This window comes from Jaculus jaculus, chromosome 5 (genome assembly GCF_020740685.1).
Source record: "Jaculus jaculus isolate mJacJac1 chromosome 5, mJacJac1.mat.Y.cur, whole genome shotgun sequence".
NCBI classification, from domain to species: domain Eukaryota; kingdom Metazoa; phylum Chordata; class Mammalia; order Rodentia; family Dipodidae; genus Jaculus; species Jaculus jaculus.
Genome location: NC_059106.1, coordinates 109,484,362 through 109,501,950, shown reverse-complemented (window position 1 = coordinate 109,501,950; position 17,589 = coordinate 109,484,362). Strand labels below are relative to the sequence as shown.

At 41.0% G+C, this 17,589-nt stretch overlaps 1 protein-coding gene across 3 annotated transcripts in view; it reads right to left on the bottom strand.

Moving 5' to 3' along the window:
- Atad2b (ATPase family AAA domain containing 2B) overlaps positions 1 to 17,589 on the bottom strand; it is a 251,148-nt gene that overhangs the window by 60,242 nt on the left and 173,317 nt on the right. For all 3 annotated transcript variants that reach the window (XM_045148831.1, XM_004663758.2, XM_045148830.1), the window contains exon 19: positions 10,358 to 10,543. In XM_045148831.1, the coding sequence (XP_045004766.1) occupies positions 10,358 to 10,543 (186 nt within the window). The remainder of the gene's footprint in view (positions 1 to 10,357; positions 10,544 to 17,589) is intronic.

The window sequence follows — 17,589 nt, the reverse complement described above, 5'->3', positions numbered from 1 at the left end:
CTCTCTCTCAAATAAGCAAATAAAAATAATTTTTTTAAAAAAAGAGAGATAAGACTTAACTTGGTCATATACTCTGCTGAGAGAGGTATGACCTCATACACTAAACAACAATGGAAGAATAACTAGTTGCCCAAACCAGTAACAAATGATACCATATGGAAAAGTCGTCAGGTAAAAGGAAAGCAGGAGAGCTGATTAGAATATCCAGATAAATCTAATCTCACAGGGTTTTCTGTAGATCTGAAAAGTATTATTTATTTACTTATTTATTTTTGAGGTGGGGTCTCACTCTAGCCCAGGCTGACCTGGAATTCACTATGTAGTCTCAGGATGGCCTCAAACTCATAGCGATCCTCCTACATTTGCCTCCCAAGTGCTGGGATTAACGGTGTATGCCACCATGCCTGGCAAAAAGTAAGTATTTAGATCCTACAATAATGAGCTAGAAGGATGTTATTATTGCCTTTTTATCCTTACATTTCTTTGGACTTCCTATCCTATGTTCCTTCCCTACCAAGACAATTTCAGTGTATTTTCTGAAATCTTATTCTGTTTCAAATAAACTTCAAAGAAACAATGCAGGGCTGGAGAAATTGTTTAGCAGTTAAGGCACTTGCCTCTGAAGCCTAAGGACCTAGGTTAAATTCCCCAGGACCCACATAAGTCAGATCCACAAGGTGGTGCATGCATCTGGAGTTCATTTTCAGTGGCTGGAGGCCCTGGTGTGCCCATTCTCTCTACCTCCCCTCCCCACGCCCCCGCACGCTCTCTTCTCTTTGTTTCTCAAAAGAAAATAATCCATTACAAACTCCAAAGAAAAAGTAAGTCAGTTTTTCAAATCCTTAGCTACAACAGCCTGATTAGGACCCTATCATCTCTTCCCCACTCTATAAAGGATCTGGACACATATCTCCCCTTCCAAGTCATGCTACTTAAACTTCTTTACATTAGCCACATTGTCGTCTAGACAATACCATCTATGTTTTGTTTGTTTGTTTGTTCTTTTTCTTTATTTGAGAGAAGAGTGAATGGGCAAGCCAGGGCCTCTAGCCACTGCAAATGAACTCCAGATGTTTGTACCACCTTATGCATCTGGCTTACATGGGCACTGAGGAATCAAACATGGGTCCTTAGGCTTCGCAGGCAAGCGCCTTAACCATTAAGCCATCTCTACAGCCCCATTTATATTTTTTAGAAGGTCTAATTTCTACTTCCTAGACACCATTGTCTCTGAGAACAGTAACCAGCTCTCATTGGTTTGTACCCAATACAGTGGCAGGTTCATAGTAATTTGTAGTAGACATATACTGAATGAGTAATGCTTGTGATTTTTTGTGAGGGGGAGGTGGAGGGAGGGTCTCACCCTAGCGCAGACTGACCTAGAATTCACTGTGTTGTCTCAGGATAACCTCAAATTCACGGCAGTCCTCCTACCTCTGCCTCCCAAGTGCTGGGTTTAAAGACATGCACCACCATGCCTGGCTTATGATTCTTTTCCCTCCTGAGGTAGGGTCTCACTCTAGTCCAGACTGACCTCAAATTCAGTATGTAGTCTTAGGGTAGCCTCAAACTCATGGCAATCACACACCTCTGCCTCCTGAGTGCTGGGATTAAAGATGTGCACCATCAATCACGTCCAGCATGATTTTTATTTTAACCAACCCATGTCAAACTGAATCTGCAAATAAAAAAAGTGTTCATTGGGCTGGAGAGATGGCTCAGTGGTTAAGGAGCTTGCCTACAAAGCTTAATGACCAGGGTTTGACTCCCCATTGACCACAATAAGCCAGATGCACAAAATGGCACATGTATCTGGAGTTACTATGCAGTGGCCCTGGCATGTCTATTCTCTCTCAGTGTGTATGTGTGTGTGTGTGTGTGTGTGCGCGCACTTACAAATAAATAAATAAATAAATAAATAATTTTCACAAAAAGAGTGTTCAGGCCGGCTGTGATAGCACACATCTTTATTCCCAGCACTTGGGAGGCAGAGGTAGGAGGATTGCTGTGTATTCGAGGTTACCCTGAGACTACATAGTTAATTCCAGTTCAGCCTGGACCAGAGTAAGACCCTACCTCAAAAAAAGGAAGGAGGGAGGGAGGGAGGGAGGGAAGGAGGGAGGGAGGGAGGGAGGGAGGGAGGGAGGGAGGGAGGGAGGGAGGGAGGGAGGGAGGGAGGAAGAAAAGAAAAGAAAAGAAAAGAAAAGAAAAGAAAAGAAAAGAAAAGAAAAGAAAAGAAAAGAAAAGAAAAGAAAAGAAAAGAAAAGAAAAGAAAAGAAAAGAAAAGAGAAAAAGAAAAAAGGGCATTCAGGGCTGGAGAGATGGCTTAGCAATTAAGGCATTTGTCTGCAAAGCCAAAGGACCCAGGTTTAATTCCTCAGGACATATGTAAAGCCTGATGCACAAGGTGGTACATGTGTCTGGAGTTTGCTTACAGTGGCTAGAGGCCCTGGCATGTCCATTCTCATTCTCCTCTCTCTCTCTCAAATTAATTAATTATTAAAATAAATGAGAGGGCATTTACTAGTATGGAAAGTATTACCAACATTGGGCAATAATCTCATCACATATATAATATCAAGTATTTTCTCCCATTTTGTGGGTTGCCTTTCATTCTATAGATAGTGCCAGTTGATGTTTAGAGATTTGTTTTGTTTTGTTTTGGTTTTTCAAGGTAGAGTCTCACTCTAGCCCAGGCTGACCTGGAATTCACTATGGAGTCTCACTCAGGGTGGCCTCAAACTCATGGTGGTCCTCCTCCCTCTGCCTCCCGAGTGCTGGGATTAAAGGCGTGCGTCACCACACCCAGCATGTTTAGAGTTTTTTATTTAATTTTTCTGAAGTCCAACTTATTTACTTTTAATATTTTTTTAGCATCAGGTCCAACAACTCACTGTCAGATCCAGTGTAATGAAATTTTATCTCTATGCTTCCTTTTAAGAGTCTTAAAAAGTCATAGATTTATGTTTCAGTCTTGATTTTGAATTAATTTTGTATTTGGTGTTAGGTTGAGTCTAACTTCATTTTTTGGCATGAGGTTACCAATTTCCACAACATTATTTCTTGAAAAGACTGTCATTTTTACTGAATGGCTTTAAAGCCCAGGTGAAAATAATTTGATAGAATTTCCTTATTGTCAAGTTATGAGTTCTTTATAGTTTTTTTAATTTTAATTTCATTTATTTGAGAGAGAGACACAGAATGGGTACACCAGGGACTCCAGTCACTGCAAACAAACTCCAGGAGCATGGACAACCTTGTGCATCTGGCTGACATAGGTATTAGGGAATCAAACCTAGGTCCTTAGGCTTCACAGGCCTTATCCACTAAGCCATCTCTCCAGCCCCCCCTTTTTTTTTCCTTTTCTAAAATATTTATTTTTATTTATGTGAGAGCAAGAGAGAGAATGGGTGCACCAGGACCTCCAGCCCACTGCAAACGAACTCCAGACACGTGCATCTCCTTGTACATCTGGCTAACGTGGGTCCTGGGGAGTCTAGCCTCAAACCACAGTCCTTAGGACTCACAGGCAAGGGCCTAACTGCTAAGCCATCTCTCTCCAGCCCTGCTTTTTTTTTTTGATTCAACTTAGTGTCACCTTGTGTGGACCTGTGTGTGATGGGCTGGAAAGATGGCTTACCAGTTAAAGCTCGTGCCTGCAAAACATAAAGACCTAGGTTTGGTTTCCTAAACCCATGTAAGCCAGATGCATATGGTGGTACATGCATCTGGCACTCATTTGCAATGGCTAGAGCCCTGGCATGCCAATTCTCTCTAAGATATCTATGAGCATGGTCTGGTGGTCAGATGTGTTGATGTGGCAGTACATATCCCCTGAGTACCAACTTGGCCTTGGGCTCTGTGCAGCGCTCTTGGAATATAAGCATGAATAAAATATAGCCCCAGCTTGCAAGACCCCATGCTGTCCTGGGGAAAGCAGCCAGCACATTCTTCCCAGGCAGTGGCATCAGCGCTCTGGTAGGGGAAAGACAAGGTTAGAGAGCTGCCAGGCCGCCATGGGAAGGATGAACAGGAAGCTCCCAGGTTTTGGCAGGACAGACAATGGTACCATTCACTGAGGTTGAGAGGGCACAGAAGGAGAAGCTGAGCTCAGTCGTGGGCTTTGAGCCTGGCTGACATGCCTGTGGGGCAGTAAGTGCAGATGAACGTTGAGAGTTGTCCACATGGAAGTGGAACTGGAAGGTCGCACAGGGTGGAGGCAGCTTTAGGAGCCACAGATGTGAGATATTTTAGGGTACAAAGGTAGACAGAAGACCCAGGGAGATACGGGGACCCACCAGGTAGTCCAAAGACTAAGAAGTCAGGGGTTAGAGAATATGAGAAAAATCTCAGAGCAGGCCAGGCTTGATGGCACAATACGTTTAATCTCAGCACATAGATGCAGAGGTAGGAAGATCACTATGAGTTTGAGGCCAGACTAAGACTACATAGTGAATTCCAGGTTAGCCTAAACTAGAAGGAGACAATACCTAAATGTGTGTGTGTGTGTGTGTGTGTATGTATGCATGTATGTATGTATTTTTTTTCCCCTCATGGGCAACAAGGAATAAGCAAAATAAAATTTTCTGTACCAAAATAAATCAGGCCAGGCATGGTGGCTTTCAACTTCAATCCCAGCACTTGGAAGGCACAGGTAGTAGGAAGATTGCCCTAAGTTCAAGGACACCCTGAGAATACATAGTGAATTACAGGTCAGCCTGGGCGATACTGTACTTCAAACCACCACTACCACCAGCCGCCCCCCCCCCCAACACACACACAAAATAGACTCAAGCTAGGGATGTCACTAAGTGGCAAACTACTTGCCTAACATGTACAAAATTCTGGGTCCAATTCTCAACACTGCTGATTGATGGATGAACAGATGGATGGATGGAGATAGACACTTTCTATAATCACTTATAATCAAAGGTTTTTGGAAGCTTAAGGCTCCAAGGAGGATTGTAAACCCAAGGCTATTCTGAACTACATAGTGAAACCTTGTTTCAAATGCTATCAAAGAAAAAGAGGAAAGGAAGGGAGAGAGGAAGAAATCAGGAAAGAAAGAATGAGAATGAGAATGAGAGGGAGAGAAGGGAGGAGGGACAGAGAGGGGAGAAAGAAGACAATAGATTCGTAAGGTTTAATTTTAAAATCTTCAAGCAATATAGAGGGAAATTTATAAGGAATTACACAGTCTCAACTAAAACCTTTAATTTTGCAAATATTTCTCTCTCTTCTTTAAATAAAATTATAATAAAACAATCTGACAAAGTACCTAACTTGTAAAAAGTTCCTTCTAGGTTATGTCCAAGTTTAGACTATTTTTCTAAATCAACTGCATTCCTACTTTCTAACACTAATATAATAACAAATACACTATAGCTCTATGGTTTTCAAAATAAGTTGTCAGGGCTGGAGTGATGGCTTAGCAGTTAAGGCACTTGCCTGCCAAGCCTAAGGACACACATTCAACTCTCCAAGTCCCACATAAGTGGGATACAAGATAACAGAAGCACGCAAGGTCACACATGTGTACAAGGTGGCATACGTGTCTGGAAATCGATAACAATGGCTGGAGGTCCTGGTGTGCCAATTCATATCCATCCTCTCTCCCTCCTTCTCTCTCTCCTTCCCTCCCTCCTTCATCTCCCTCCCTCTCTCGTAAAAAAAAATAAGTTTTCATACATTGTCTCACACCAACAACTCAACTATTCATTTGTTACTGACAAAGAAACTGAGATTATTCTAGGTTAACTATCCAAGATCAAAAGATGGGCTGGAGAGGTGGCTAAGCAGTTAAGGTGTTTGCCAGGTTTGATTCCCCAGGACCTATGTCTGGAGTTCGTCTATACTGGATGAAGGGCCTGGCACACCCATTCTCTCTGTCTACTTCTTTCTCTCTCTCCCTGCCAAATAAATAAAACAGACTTTAAAAAATTGTGAGAAGGGATTTTTTAGTTTTAAAAAGAAGACCAATAGGACTTTAGTTTTTCTGACTCTTGCCACATAGAGCTAAACTAATACCAATTGTGACTACTGATTAGCCACTGTAATTAATGGTCTTCACATATTACATAATCAAAAATGAATCACTCTACACTTACATACTTTTCTACAAGAACAATCAGTTAAACAAATTAATCCTAGCAATATAGCCAAAAAAGCTGATGCATGAAAAAAAGTAAATAAAAATTCTAATCATAGGCCAGGCGTGGTGGCGCACACATTTAATCCCTGCACTCGAGAGGCAGAGGTAGGAGAATCACTGTGAGTTCGAGGCCATCCTGAGACTAGTGAGTTCCAGGTCAGCCTGGGCTAGTGTGAAACACTACCTCGAAAAACCAAAAAAAAAAAAAAATTCTGATCATAAAATTCTACATGAAACATGTAAATCTTTTTTAACATTAAACTTTCCTGCTTTCATTTTATTGAAAGACAGAGACAGACTGGGATACATGCATAGCATGGCACACACACAGCAGGCAGAGGACAATTTTCAGGTTGGTCTTTGCTTGTCCTCCTCTTTGAGGCAGGGTTTCTTGCTCTGGATTCTCGCTCTGCTGTTCTTTGCTGCACTCCCCATACATATTCAGGAAATTCTGCTTCTGCCTCCCATATTACTTTCAGTATGAATGTTAGCATGCTGGAATTACAGAAGCTCACCAAGCTCTCTGACTTTTCATGTGAGGCTTAGGGATTGAACTCAGGTACTCCAGCTTAAGTGGTACTTTATCTACTCAGCCACCACCACAGAACAAAAATGTAAATCTTTTATATGAACATCATTCTTACTGTGTGTTATGGACAAAATATTTCTATTTTAGGGTGTGTGTGTGTGTGTGTGTGTGTTATACTGTGTGCACATGTGTGTACCCGTGCAGTACCCCATGTGCTTGCCTACAATAGGGTGTGCTTACTTACAGTGGCCAGATCAGAAATTCAGGTGGCCTGCTCCATTTTTTTTTCATTTTTTAAAGATATTTTTATTTCACCAGTATTGCCAGTGTCCACAATGAAAAACGCAGAATTTTATTTCAGATCCAAAGACACCTGTCCCCATGGTCCCACAATTCTCCAGGTAAAACTTAAGAAAAATCTTGCCAACTTTAAACATACATCACTTTTGCCCCCATGACAACTGAACAGTAACTGACACCAAGAGCTCAGTCTCTTGACCTTGGCTTTGGTATCTCAGTATGTGGAAGTCATTTCCAATTCATTTACTCCTCAAAGAGAAACACAGGGGAACCCAGGTCACAGACCAAGCGTAAATGACAGTAAGGGCAGGAAATACTGGAAAACAAGACTATCTTAGGCTCCCTTATGGCCCCCAGTGTATCCATGAGTTGCGAACAGAGTTGGGGAAATCTCTCATTGAGTAACCCACCATCCTCCTAATAACTCTCTCTTGGGGTTGGGTACAGCTCCATGGTCAGCTGGCTCAGATTGGCTGTGTGGAGCAGTAGGTCCTTCAGCAAGGAGATGCAGTTGTCCTAGAAATGGATCCTGGTGAGCTGGGAGCAGCAGCTCAGGGCAGGCAGGAGGGTGCTCACCTGGAAGTCCTTAGTCAAACAGCCCTCCAAGTCCAAGGTTTGCAGAGTGCCTTTGACTCGTGCTAGCACTGCTGGGAAAGGCTGAGGAGGTAAAAAGAAAAGCTGGACACCACTTAAGTTCAGGTGTTTTAGTTGACCAATGTTTGGGCACTCAGACAGATACCCGAAGTCGTCTGGTGAAAGTAAGCAATTAGTGAGTGAGAGGGTCTCCAGGGGAGTCTTCAGGCCCATTCTCCAGGTGGTCACGAAGGAAGTTCACACCATTGAGACCCAGATGCTGGAGACAGCTGAGATGGGAGAACTGGGAGGTGAACTTGTCGATATACACCCTGGTCAACTTTGAGGAAGGAGGGTTGAAACACTGCTTAGTCTCTTTTGAGGCAGCGAGAAAGAACTTGCTCAGATTTGTCATCTGACGGAGGTAAACTCCGAAATGAGCCAGGCTTCTCATAGTCCACTCTCCTTTCAGTTCTAACTCCTCCACAGAGTCGAGCTGGACAAGATCCAGATATTCTGAGAGACTGCAGTAGGACAGTGGCCAAATGTCCATCTTCTCACAGAGCAGCTGTATGGAATCTTTTCTCTGCCTGGCCCAGCTCAATAGGTCTGTGAGGGCTTTGTCCATGTCCTCAGTGCAGGACCTGAGGCTAAGGAAGACTGACACCTTCAGGGGCTGCTTCACCCCAGATCGTGGATGCTTCACTAAGGTCCACTATCAGCTGTTACCTCTAAGAAGCTGGTCTCCTCCTCTGTTCCTGTCCACACTATCCAGAAGTTCTGGGACGTGGTCCGCAAATCCAGCACTTGTAGTTTGCACCTCCTGGAGCAAACCTTCATTGCAAGCATATCATCAAGTCCACCAAGCACAGCCACAATGGTCTTACAGTCGAGTATTATCATCAGGGATCCCAGGGGGAGGACGGGGAAGGGCCAGACTGCCACCATCGCCCTCAATATGGTTAATTTTTTGCTGTCAAAGGCCTCCTTGAAGAGTGACGGGTAGAGCTCCCTGGGCAGGTCCTCCAGACCAGAGATAGACAAGTTCTCCTTCATCAGCAGGCTCTCCTTTGCCAGCTGCACAAGCGTGGGCAGGACCTGGAAGTTAATCCTGATAGATACGCAGGGAGGATGCTGATCTGGACTCTGATGGCAGGGCTCTGGGATCCCAGCTGCTCCCTTTTTTAAGCTGGAGTCTCTTACTGAACATGGAGCATGTTATTTTTTCTTTTTCATGAGCTCTGATGATTCTCAAGTATCTGTTCCCCTATGGGGCTGGGATTACAGATGTGCATGGCCATATCCAGCTGTTTATGTGTGTTCTGGGGATCAAACTCGGGTGGTCTCTCAGGCCTCCACAGGCCCTCATCTTGCACAGGAAGTGCTCTTAACTGCTTAGTCATCTTTCCAGCCCTCTAAGTTTTTTTGTTATTGTTTGTTTTTCAAGGTAGGGTCTCACTCTCAGTCAGACTGTCCTAGAATTTACTATGTAGTCATAGATGGCCTCGAACTCCCAGAGATCCTCCTACATCTGCCTCCCAAGTGCTGGGATTAATGGCATGAGCCACCATGCCCAGCTGCCTCTAAGTACTCTAAAGTAAACTATTTGAAGACCAAGTAGGCCCAGAGTGGGAAAACAACTTTAAAATATCAACTTCATTCACATGACTTACTAATTGTTTGGAGAATCAATTATAGTTTTACTTTTTAAAATATTTATTTATTTATTTACTAAAGAGGGAAAGGGGAGGAAGAATGAATGAGCATGCTAGGGCCTCTAGCCAATGCAAATAAACTCAAGATCCATGTGCTACTATGTGTATCTAGCTTATGTGGGTTCTAGGACTCAAACCTGGGTCCTCAGGCTTCATAGGCAAGCGCCTTAACTACTAAGCCATCTCTCTAGCCCTTTCCTTTTGACTTGAACGCAAAAACATAAAAAGATAAAAATGTGTAATAATACTCAACTTAAAATGATGCTTACAATCAAAAAATGAAACAGCCAAATTCTACCAACTGATCTCACAAATATGAATGAGAAGGATATTTATAAAGGAATTGATGATGAAAGAGTTGAGTTTTTCTTAGAAAGTACTATATGACAGGCTTTAGGTATCACTATTATAGCAAACAAGAAATTAAAGCTTGAGTTGAAGAAATGACTCAGTAGTTAAAGGTGCTTGCTTGCAAAAATTGAGGGTTCAGGTACCCACATAAAGCCAGATACACAAAGTGGAACATGTGTCTGTGGCAAGAGACGCTGGTATGTTCATTCTTTCCCCCCCCTTCCTTCTGCACAAATAAACAATTTTTAAAAGAAATTATAATTTAAACATTAAGTAACCTGCCTTTGTCATGACCATGGCTAATAAAATATCAGGATATGAACCATTACAGTTGATATTAATCAAACTTTTAAAAGATATTAAGGGGGCTGGAGAGATGTCTAAGCTGGTAAGAGTGCTTTACACATCCAAAGACCTGAAACAACATGCCTGAATTCAATCTACAGCACCCATTTAAAAAGTTAGGTATGGCCTATGGAAGGCAGAGAACAGAGAGAATGCTAGGGCTCTCTGGCTATCCTGTCAGACCACAAAAAGTAGCTCCAGGTTCAGTGGTTCGGAGAGAAACTCCGTCAAGCAATTTTCAGCCAACTTTCTCTTATGTATGTGTACAGACTAAGTGCATCTGTGTGGACCCACACATATACACACCATATCACATATGCCAGAAAATTAAAAAGGTGACCAAGTTACAAAGTCAACTTTTCCCAACAATAAAAGTATTTAATCAGTTCTTACCTCTTCAGGTAATTCACTGTACATAGTTTCAGAGGTAGACAATAAAAATATAGGAGAAAATGATGGTATATCTTGTAGCAATGTCAGAAAAGTTGCTCTCACAGTTTCACTGACAGCTTCCCACCAATCACCAATGTGAGGCATGTAAACAATACTAGGTACTGTTCTTCGAGCTTCTCGGAATATCTGAGGAAACAATCAGCATTTAGAAAAATAATCAGCATTCAGAACTCAAACTGAGTGCTCTTAAAGTGCATTCAGAACTCACACTGAGTGCTCTTAAAGTCTACCCAACAACGTATATATGTATACTTCAAGCCAGGGGCTGGAGAGATGGCTCAGAGGTTAAAGATGCTTGTTTGCAAAGCCTTTGAAAGCTTGATGGTCTACGTTTGATTCCCCAGGACCCACCTAAAGCCAGATGCACAAAGTAGTGCATGCATCTGAAGTTCAACTGCAGTAGCAGGAGGATCTGGCACACCCATACTCACTCTCTTTCTCTGTCTCTAAATAAATAAATAAAAATTTAAAAGTATGTCATGTTGTATCTCCAAATTTAATCTCAAGGTATGATCCATAGTCTTGCAAATAATTGCTACTATCTCTTCTTATCCATGATAGAAAAGCTATTTTTTGCAATTTATCCATTCCTATTATGTATTGGTAGTATAAAAGTAGCATAGTATTCCCTTTATCATGTACAAATAAAAAGCAACAAATAAATAAATAATAAATAAATAGCAAAGGACTATGAAATACACTATAATATAAAAATTATATTCTTGTTCATGCTTGGGGGCTGAAGACTGTCTTCCCAAGTGCTGCCAACCAAGGAGCAGCTCAGATTACAGAACAAATACGAATTACCAAACTCAGCTGATTTGAATTCAATAGGCTAATGAGAACTGTGATGTTCCTCCTAACCTTACTGTTACTTCCTGGGACAAAGGTGTCTTTGCTATTTATCTCTATTTTTAAATGGTTCCTGGTTCCATTTTTCTCTTTATTACTTTAGTGAAGGTTGGCAGATAGTCCTGAACACAATATTTGTTTATTCCAAAAGAACATATTTATAATAAAATCATTGTACAAGGATTTTTACCAAGTTAAAAAAAAATTATAAACCGGGCGTGGTGGCGCACGCCTTTAATCCCAGCACTCGGGAGGCAGAGGTGGGAGGATTGTGAGTTCGAGGCCACCCTGAGACTCCATAGTGAATTCCAGGTCAGCCTGGGCTACAGTGAAACCCTACCTTGAAAAACCAAAAAAAAAAAAAAATTATAGGACTGGAGAAATAGCTCAATGGTTAAAGGCACTTTCTTGCAAAGCCTAACAGCCCGAGTTTGATTCCCCAGTACACACATCAAGCCAGATACACACAATGGTACATGCATCTGGTATCTGTAGTATTAGGAGGCTCTGGCACACCCATACCCACTCCCTCTCTCCCTCCCTACCTCCCTCTTTCTTTCTCTCTCTATCTCTCTGTCTCTCTGAAATAAATAAATGAAAAAAAAATTAACAAATAAACATATATCGATCACTCATGTTAGTGTTATTAATAAAGTTTGCATAAGAAAAAGATGACACAGGAGAAATATTTGAGTACAATGCCTAAAATCACTCAACATATGAATTAAATAAACTTTTAATAAACTTTTTTGAGGTAGGGTCTCAATCTAGCCCAGGAAGATTGAGAATTCACTGTGGAGACTCAGGGTTGCCTCAAACTCACGGTGATCCTCCTACCTATGTCTCTCGAGTGCTAGGATTAAAAGGCATGCATCACCATGTCTGATATTAATTAAACAAACATTTTAATCAATATTCACCACCCTAGAGCTTATAATTAATGAACTACCAACTTTTCCTCTCTTCCCATTACCTATAACTCAAGTCTTTATAGTTTCAAAATATTATTACTTTGCTAAAGAGTAATAAATAAATGTCCACAAAGCTCTGAGACACTTCCAGAAAATTCAAAATAAAAATTTCCTCAGTTGTTAGACTGTAGTTTCAGTCACACCCTGCTTATATCAGTAAGAAACAGGTTTGCTATTAGCCAGCTGCTCAGCAGAACTATTGTCCTGTACACATGTTAACAGCTCAACGGTATATCACAAAATTCTTGCAGTTAATGTGCAATCTTTTAGTTTTTAAAATTTGTTTACTGGGCTGAAGAGATGGCGTAGCGGTTAAGCGCTTGCCTGTGAAGCCTAAGGACCCCGGTTCGAGGCTTGATTCCCCAGGTCCCACGTTAGCCAGATGCACAAGGGGGCGCATGCGTCTGGAGTTCGTTTGCAGAGGCTGGAAGCCCTGGCGCGCCCATTCTCTCTCTCTCCCTCTACCTGTCTTTCTCTCTGTGTCTGTCGCTCTCAAATAAATAAATAAATAAATTTTAAAAAAAAATTTGTTTACTTACTTTCATGTATATAACTATGGATGTGCTACTGCAAACAAATGGCCGATGTGTGTACAACCTTTTGTGTCTGGCTTTACATTAGTGCTCAGCAAGTAAACCTAGGCCAACAAGCTTTACAAGCAAGCACCTCTAACTACTGAACCATCTCCCTCAGCCTTGTTATTGTTTTTAACATGTTTAGATACCAATATAAAAATCTGATAATCTCATTTGAAAACTCTACTCACAACTTATTAGCCTTTATTTTAAACATACTGCAAATTAGCCTGTGTAATATGTAAGATGAAGTAATATGAACCTAACATTAAAAATGATTAGGAGCTCGGTGGGGTTGTGCATGCCTGAAATCCCATTATTTGGATGGCTGAGGCAGGAAAATTTAGAGCTTGAGGCCAGACACGGCTAATACCAAGTTTGAGACCTGCCTGGGCTATATACAGCAAGACCCTGCTGCTGCTACTGCTGCTGTGAAGGAGGAGGAGAAGGAGGAAGAAGAAGAGGAAGAGGAGGAAGAGGAGAAAAGAAGAAGGAAGAGGAGGAGGAGAAACAACAACAAAACATACAATATGAGAATTAGGATTGCCATAAACTTGCCAAAGAATCAAAAGAATTAATTTTTCATTACTTGGCTGGTTTACTAGTTGAATGCATTTATAAAATAATATTTTATGCAATGCCAAGTCTGTTGAGTAAAATAAAATGTACTGCCAATTCAATAATAAACCAGATAAAAGAGGCTCAAACATTAACTTTCCCACAAAACAGAAGAAATGATCATTTGTATTAAAAGAAATACTTGCCAGGCATGGTGGTGCATGCCTTTAATCCCAGCACTCAGGGAGCAGAGGTAGGAGGATTGCTGTGAGTTCGAGGCCATCTTTTGACTACATAGTGAATTCCAGGTCAGCCTAGGCTAAAGTAACACCCTACCTTGAAAAACAAAAAAAAGGGAGAGAGGGAAGGAAATACTTGCTCATTCCCTTGCTGAATATTTGCATATCCACCATCCTTGGGCTGTTGTAAAGCATAGTAATTTCAGGACACTCACCTAAGACCACAGAGTGAATTCCAGGTCACCCTAGGCTACAGCAAGACCCTACCTCCAAAAAAACACAAACCACGGGGCTGGAGACATGTTAAGGTGTTTGCCTGTGAAGCCTAAGGAACCAGGTTCAATTCCTTAGTACCCACATAAGCCAGATGCACAAGGTGGCACATGCACCTGGAATTTGTTTGCAATGGGTGGAGGCTCTAGAGTGCCCATCTGCCTCTTCCCTTCTCCCTTCTCTCTAATTAATTAATTAAAATAAGCCAAAGCAAAAAAAAAAAAAATGTATAAGAAACATATTGACAGAAGGAAGGAACCTAGGAACATAAAGGCAACTGAGGCATGTGTTTAAAATTTTTTTTTAAATTTATATACCACCCTAATCAGGCCTGGTGTGAGGAACACAACAACCAATTCTTGCTGGGTATAATACATGCCTTTAATCCTGGCACTCGGAAGGCAGTGGTAGGAGGTTCATCAGGACTTTGAGGCCACACTGAGACTACATAGTGAATTCAGGTCAGACTGGGGTAGAATAAGACCCTACCTTGGAAAACCAAACCTAACAGAAATTCTTTTTGTCATTTTCGAATTCCCCTCTCTGTGCTAGTAAAATTAAGGAGAGTCACCAGAAAGAGAAAGCCCATCAAATGAAGACTAACAAACAACAGCTTACTGACAAACCTCATGAAATTAACCACTAAATTCAGCCATGCAATGCACTGGGTACAAGAGAAATTAAATGTGCCTCTAAGAAAAAAAAAAAATGAAATTTTGCCTTTCATTCAAGTACTTCTAAACGAGGCTTTCCAGGAATACACGTTGAGAACATTTAGCTGTTACCAAGCATCAGAGAGGAAGGGCACAGCAGCAGGTTAGAAATGATAAGAATTTTACAGAGCCAGAAGTTAAGTAATGCAGGGATATAGGTATTTCAAATGTATGGCAAGGCTAATTACAGACAAGCATCACCAGTTCTAAAACACATGAGGGTTTGTTTCTATATAGTTGCTCCCCCCCGCCAACAAATCCTCTGAAAACTAACCATCTAGACATAATACTCTCTGCAATTGCCAAAGGTAAACATCTTTTTCATTGTAGAATTTTTGAAATTATATCAGAAAACCCAGAGCAGTTAAAAAAAAAAAAAAAGCCAGTCGGGTGGCACATGGCTTTAATTCCAGCACTTGGGTGGTTAAGGTAAGAGAATTGCAGGGAGTTCAAGGCCAGCCTAGACTACAGACTGAGTTCCAGGTCAGCCTGGGCTAGACTAAGACCCTACTTTGAAAACCACCACCAACAACAACAACAAAAATCAGACAAATGCAGAAAATCCAAAAGGCTTAGTCTTTCTAATCCATGTGTAAAATGAGGTAAATTAGGAATTAATTAACTACTTGAGCTAACCAATATCCAGTGAGTATTTCCAGTTTCCTCCTATGCCTTCTTTCTAGGTAAATTAAAAGGCACTACTGCAGTAATTCTTCTCTGTAACTTCTTACTTTGTGTCTCAGGACAACAAAATAAACTTTTATATAACTCTTAAATACCAGCCTATTCTAACTTTCCAGGTTTTTGTTCTGAAACTTAATAAAGAATAGAGTTTGAGCCAAGAGTGGTGGCTCACACCTTTAATCCCAGCACTCAGGAGGCAGAGGTAGGATTGCCGTGAGTTTAAGGCCACCCTGAGACTATGTGGTGAATTCCAGATCAGCCTGGACTAGAGTGAGACCTTGCTTCAAAAAAAAAACAGGGGCGGGGGGGGGGGGGGAATAGAGTCTGAGATTAGCATTGAAAATTCTTAGATCTACTGTTGGCTTTTCACCTCTCCTGAACTTCCAGGTCCCTACTCTGGCTGGGCTGAGATGGGGGAGGACCCCGACCCCTACTCCCACATGGGTTCTCTACCCCTCCTGCCTTCCACATGGCAGGAACTCTCTATATGTTCAACTCTTTCCTTCTCTTAATCTAATAGTCTCTTGAAGTATTAAAAAAAAATGCTTAGAATATACATGTCAGAAGAAAAGGTTTAATTTTATTGTTAATCTGGAGGCATTGCTTTAGTGGGATACTAAACAAAGAGATTCAGCACATTACGAATAATTTGTAGACTGTGCTCTGGAGCAGTAAGGAAAGATACTAAGGATGGAATCCAGGACCTCACACACAATAGGCAAATGTTTTACTACTGAGTTAAATCCCTAACCTGCTGGTAACTTAAAGTTGTGGTATAATATGCCCTCTATGAAATAAATACCCAGTTAATTCAGAGTAGAAAAATAGAGCCTAGTTTTAATGAAGTGGCAACTGGCTTGGGAACAAGTGATGCCATTTGAGAACTAAAAAAAATACTCACCTATGGGGTGTCTTGGATTGGTAGATATGCAAGGTGTAGTAGAAAACAGAAAAACTGTTATAGAGAAAAAAAGACAGTAGGCCAAATTACTGAACCAACCGTTTCAAAATATCTCTGACATGACCAGCACCCTTGCACAAGTAAAATGAATAAATACTGGGGTCTGTAAACTGTTCATTTTGATGATTATTTAAGCAATAGACTCCATTTCCTTTGGGACTCCTTCTTGCCCCACACATTATAAACTCTGAAACTAGTTTGTTTTTTGTTAAGGTTCTTAATTTTAAAAAAGTAAGCTGGTGTTCTGTGTAATAACAGGCAAGGTGAAGTACTAGGAAAGTTCTGGAAGATGCTGTCGATTTCACTTTAAAATGAGAATCTGGTATTTCTGCATTACCATTTTCAATAAAATTTCTCAGCTGTTTAAAAATAAATAAATAAAAATTAAAAAGTAAGCTGGGAATTGTGGTGCACACTTTTAATCCCAGCACTTAGGAAACAGAGGTAGGATGATCACTGGGTTCAAGGCTAGCTTGGGTCTACAGAGTAAGTTCCAGGCCAGCCTGGTCTAGAGTGAGACCCTACCTAGAAAAAATATTATAAGCTAGTTCTACTAAATATTAAAGTTATTAAAGGTAAAACTCAGACCACTGACATGAGAAGTATCAATTCAATGAGGCAATGATAGTATAAAATGCACTCATATTTATAAGAGTTCTAAGAATCTCAAAAGCTAAACTTTTAAGTCAGTATTTCAGCCACCAAATTAAAATGTTCAGGGCCTGTGGGGTATAGTTCAAGGCAGAGCAATGGCCTCACCTCATATGTGTTAGGTCCTTGGATTGATCGCAGCACCACATACAAGTGTAATGTGTGAAAACTTAATAGTTCCATTGCTTTCATTGGGCCTTTTACATATTAAGTGCTAGAGTACAGAGCTACACGCCCAGCCCAGTATATTTTTCAAGAATCTATAACCTCGTAACAATACAGTTTATTAAAACTGAAATCTAGAAAAAAAGTTAAGCAAAAATGTAAACAAAGCACAAAGCTCAAAGCCAGTTAACCTTATACTGTCCTAAAGGAAATACCTGTATGTTACCAAGAATCTCCCAGAACTCGCCTGAGTTACTTAATAGTATTATGAATGTACTAAAATTATGAAACACAAGTAAAACAATTTTGTTTTTGTTTTTTTCAAGGTAGGATTTTGCTTTAGCCCAGGCTGACCTGGAATACACTAAGTAGTCACAGGCTAGTCTTGAACTCACAGCAATACTCCTACCTCTGCCGCCCAAGTGCTAGGATCAAAGACATGCACCACCATGCCTGGTGATTCTTAATTTTTATAAAGATTTAAAAGTACTAATAAGTTGAACTCTTTGTGTCTTGCTACCACAAGATTT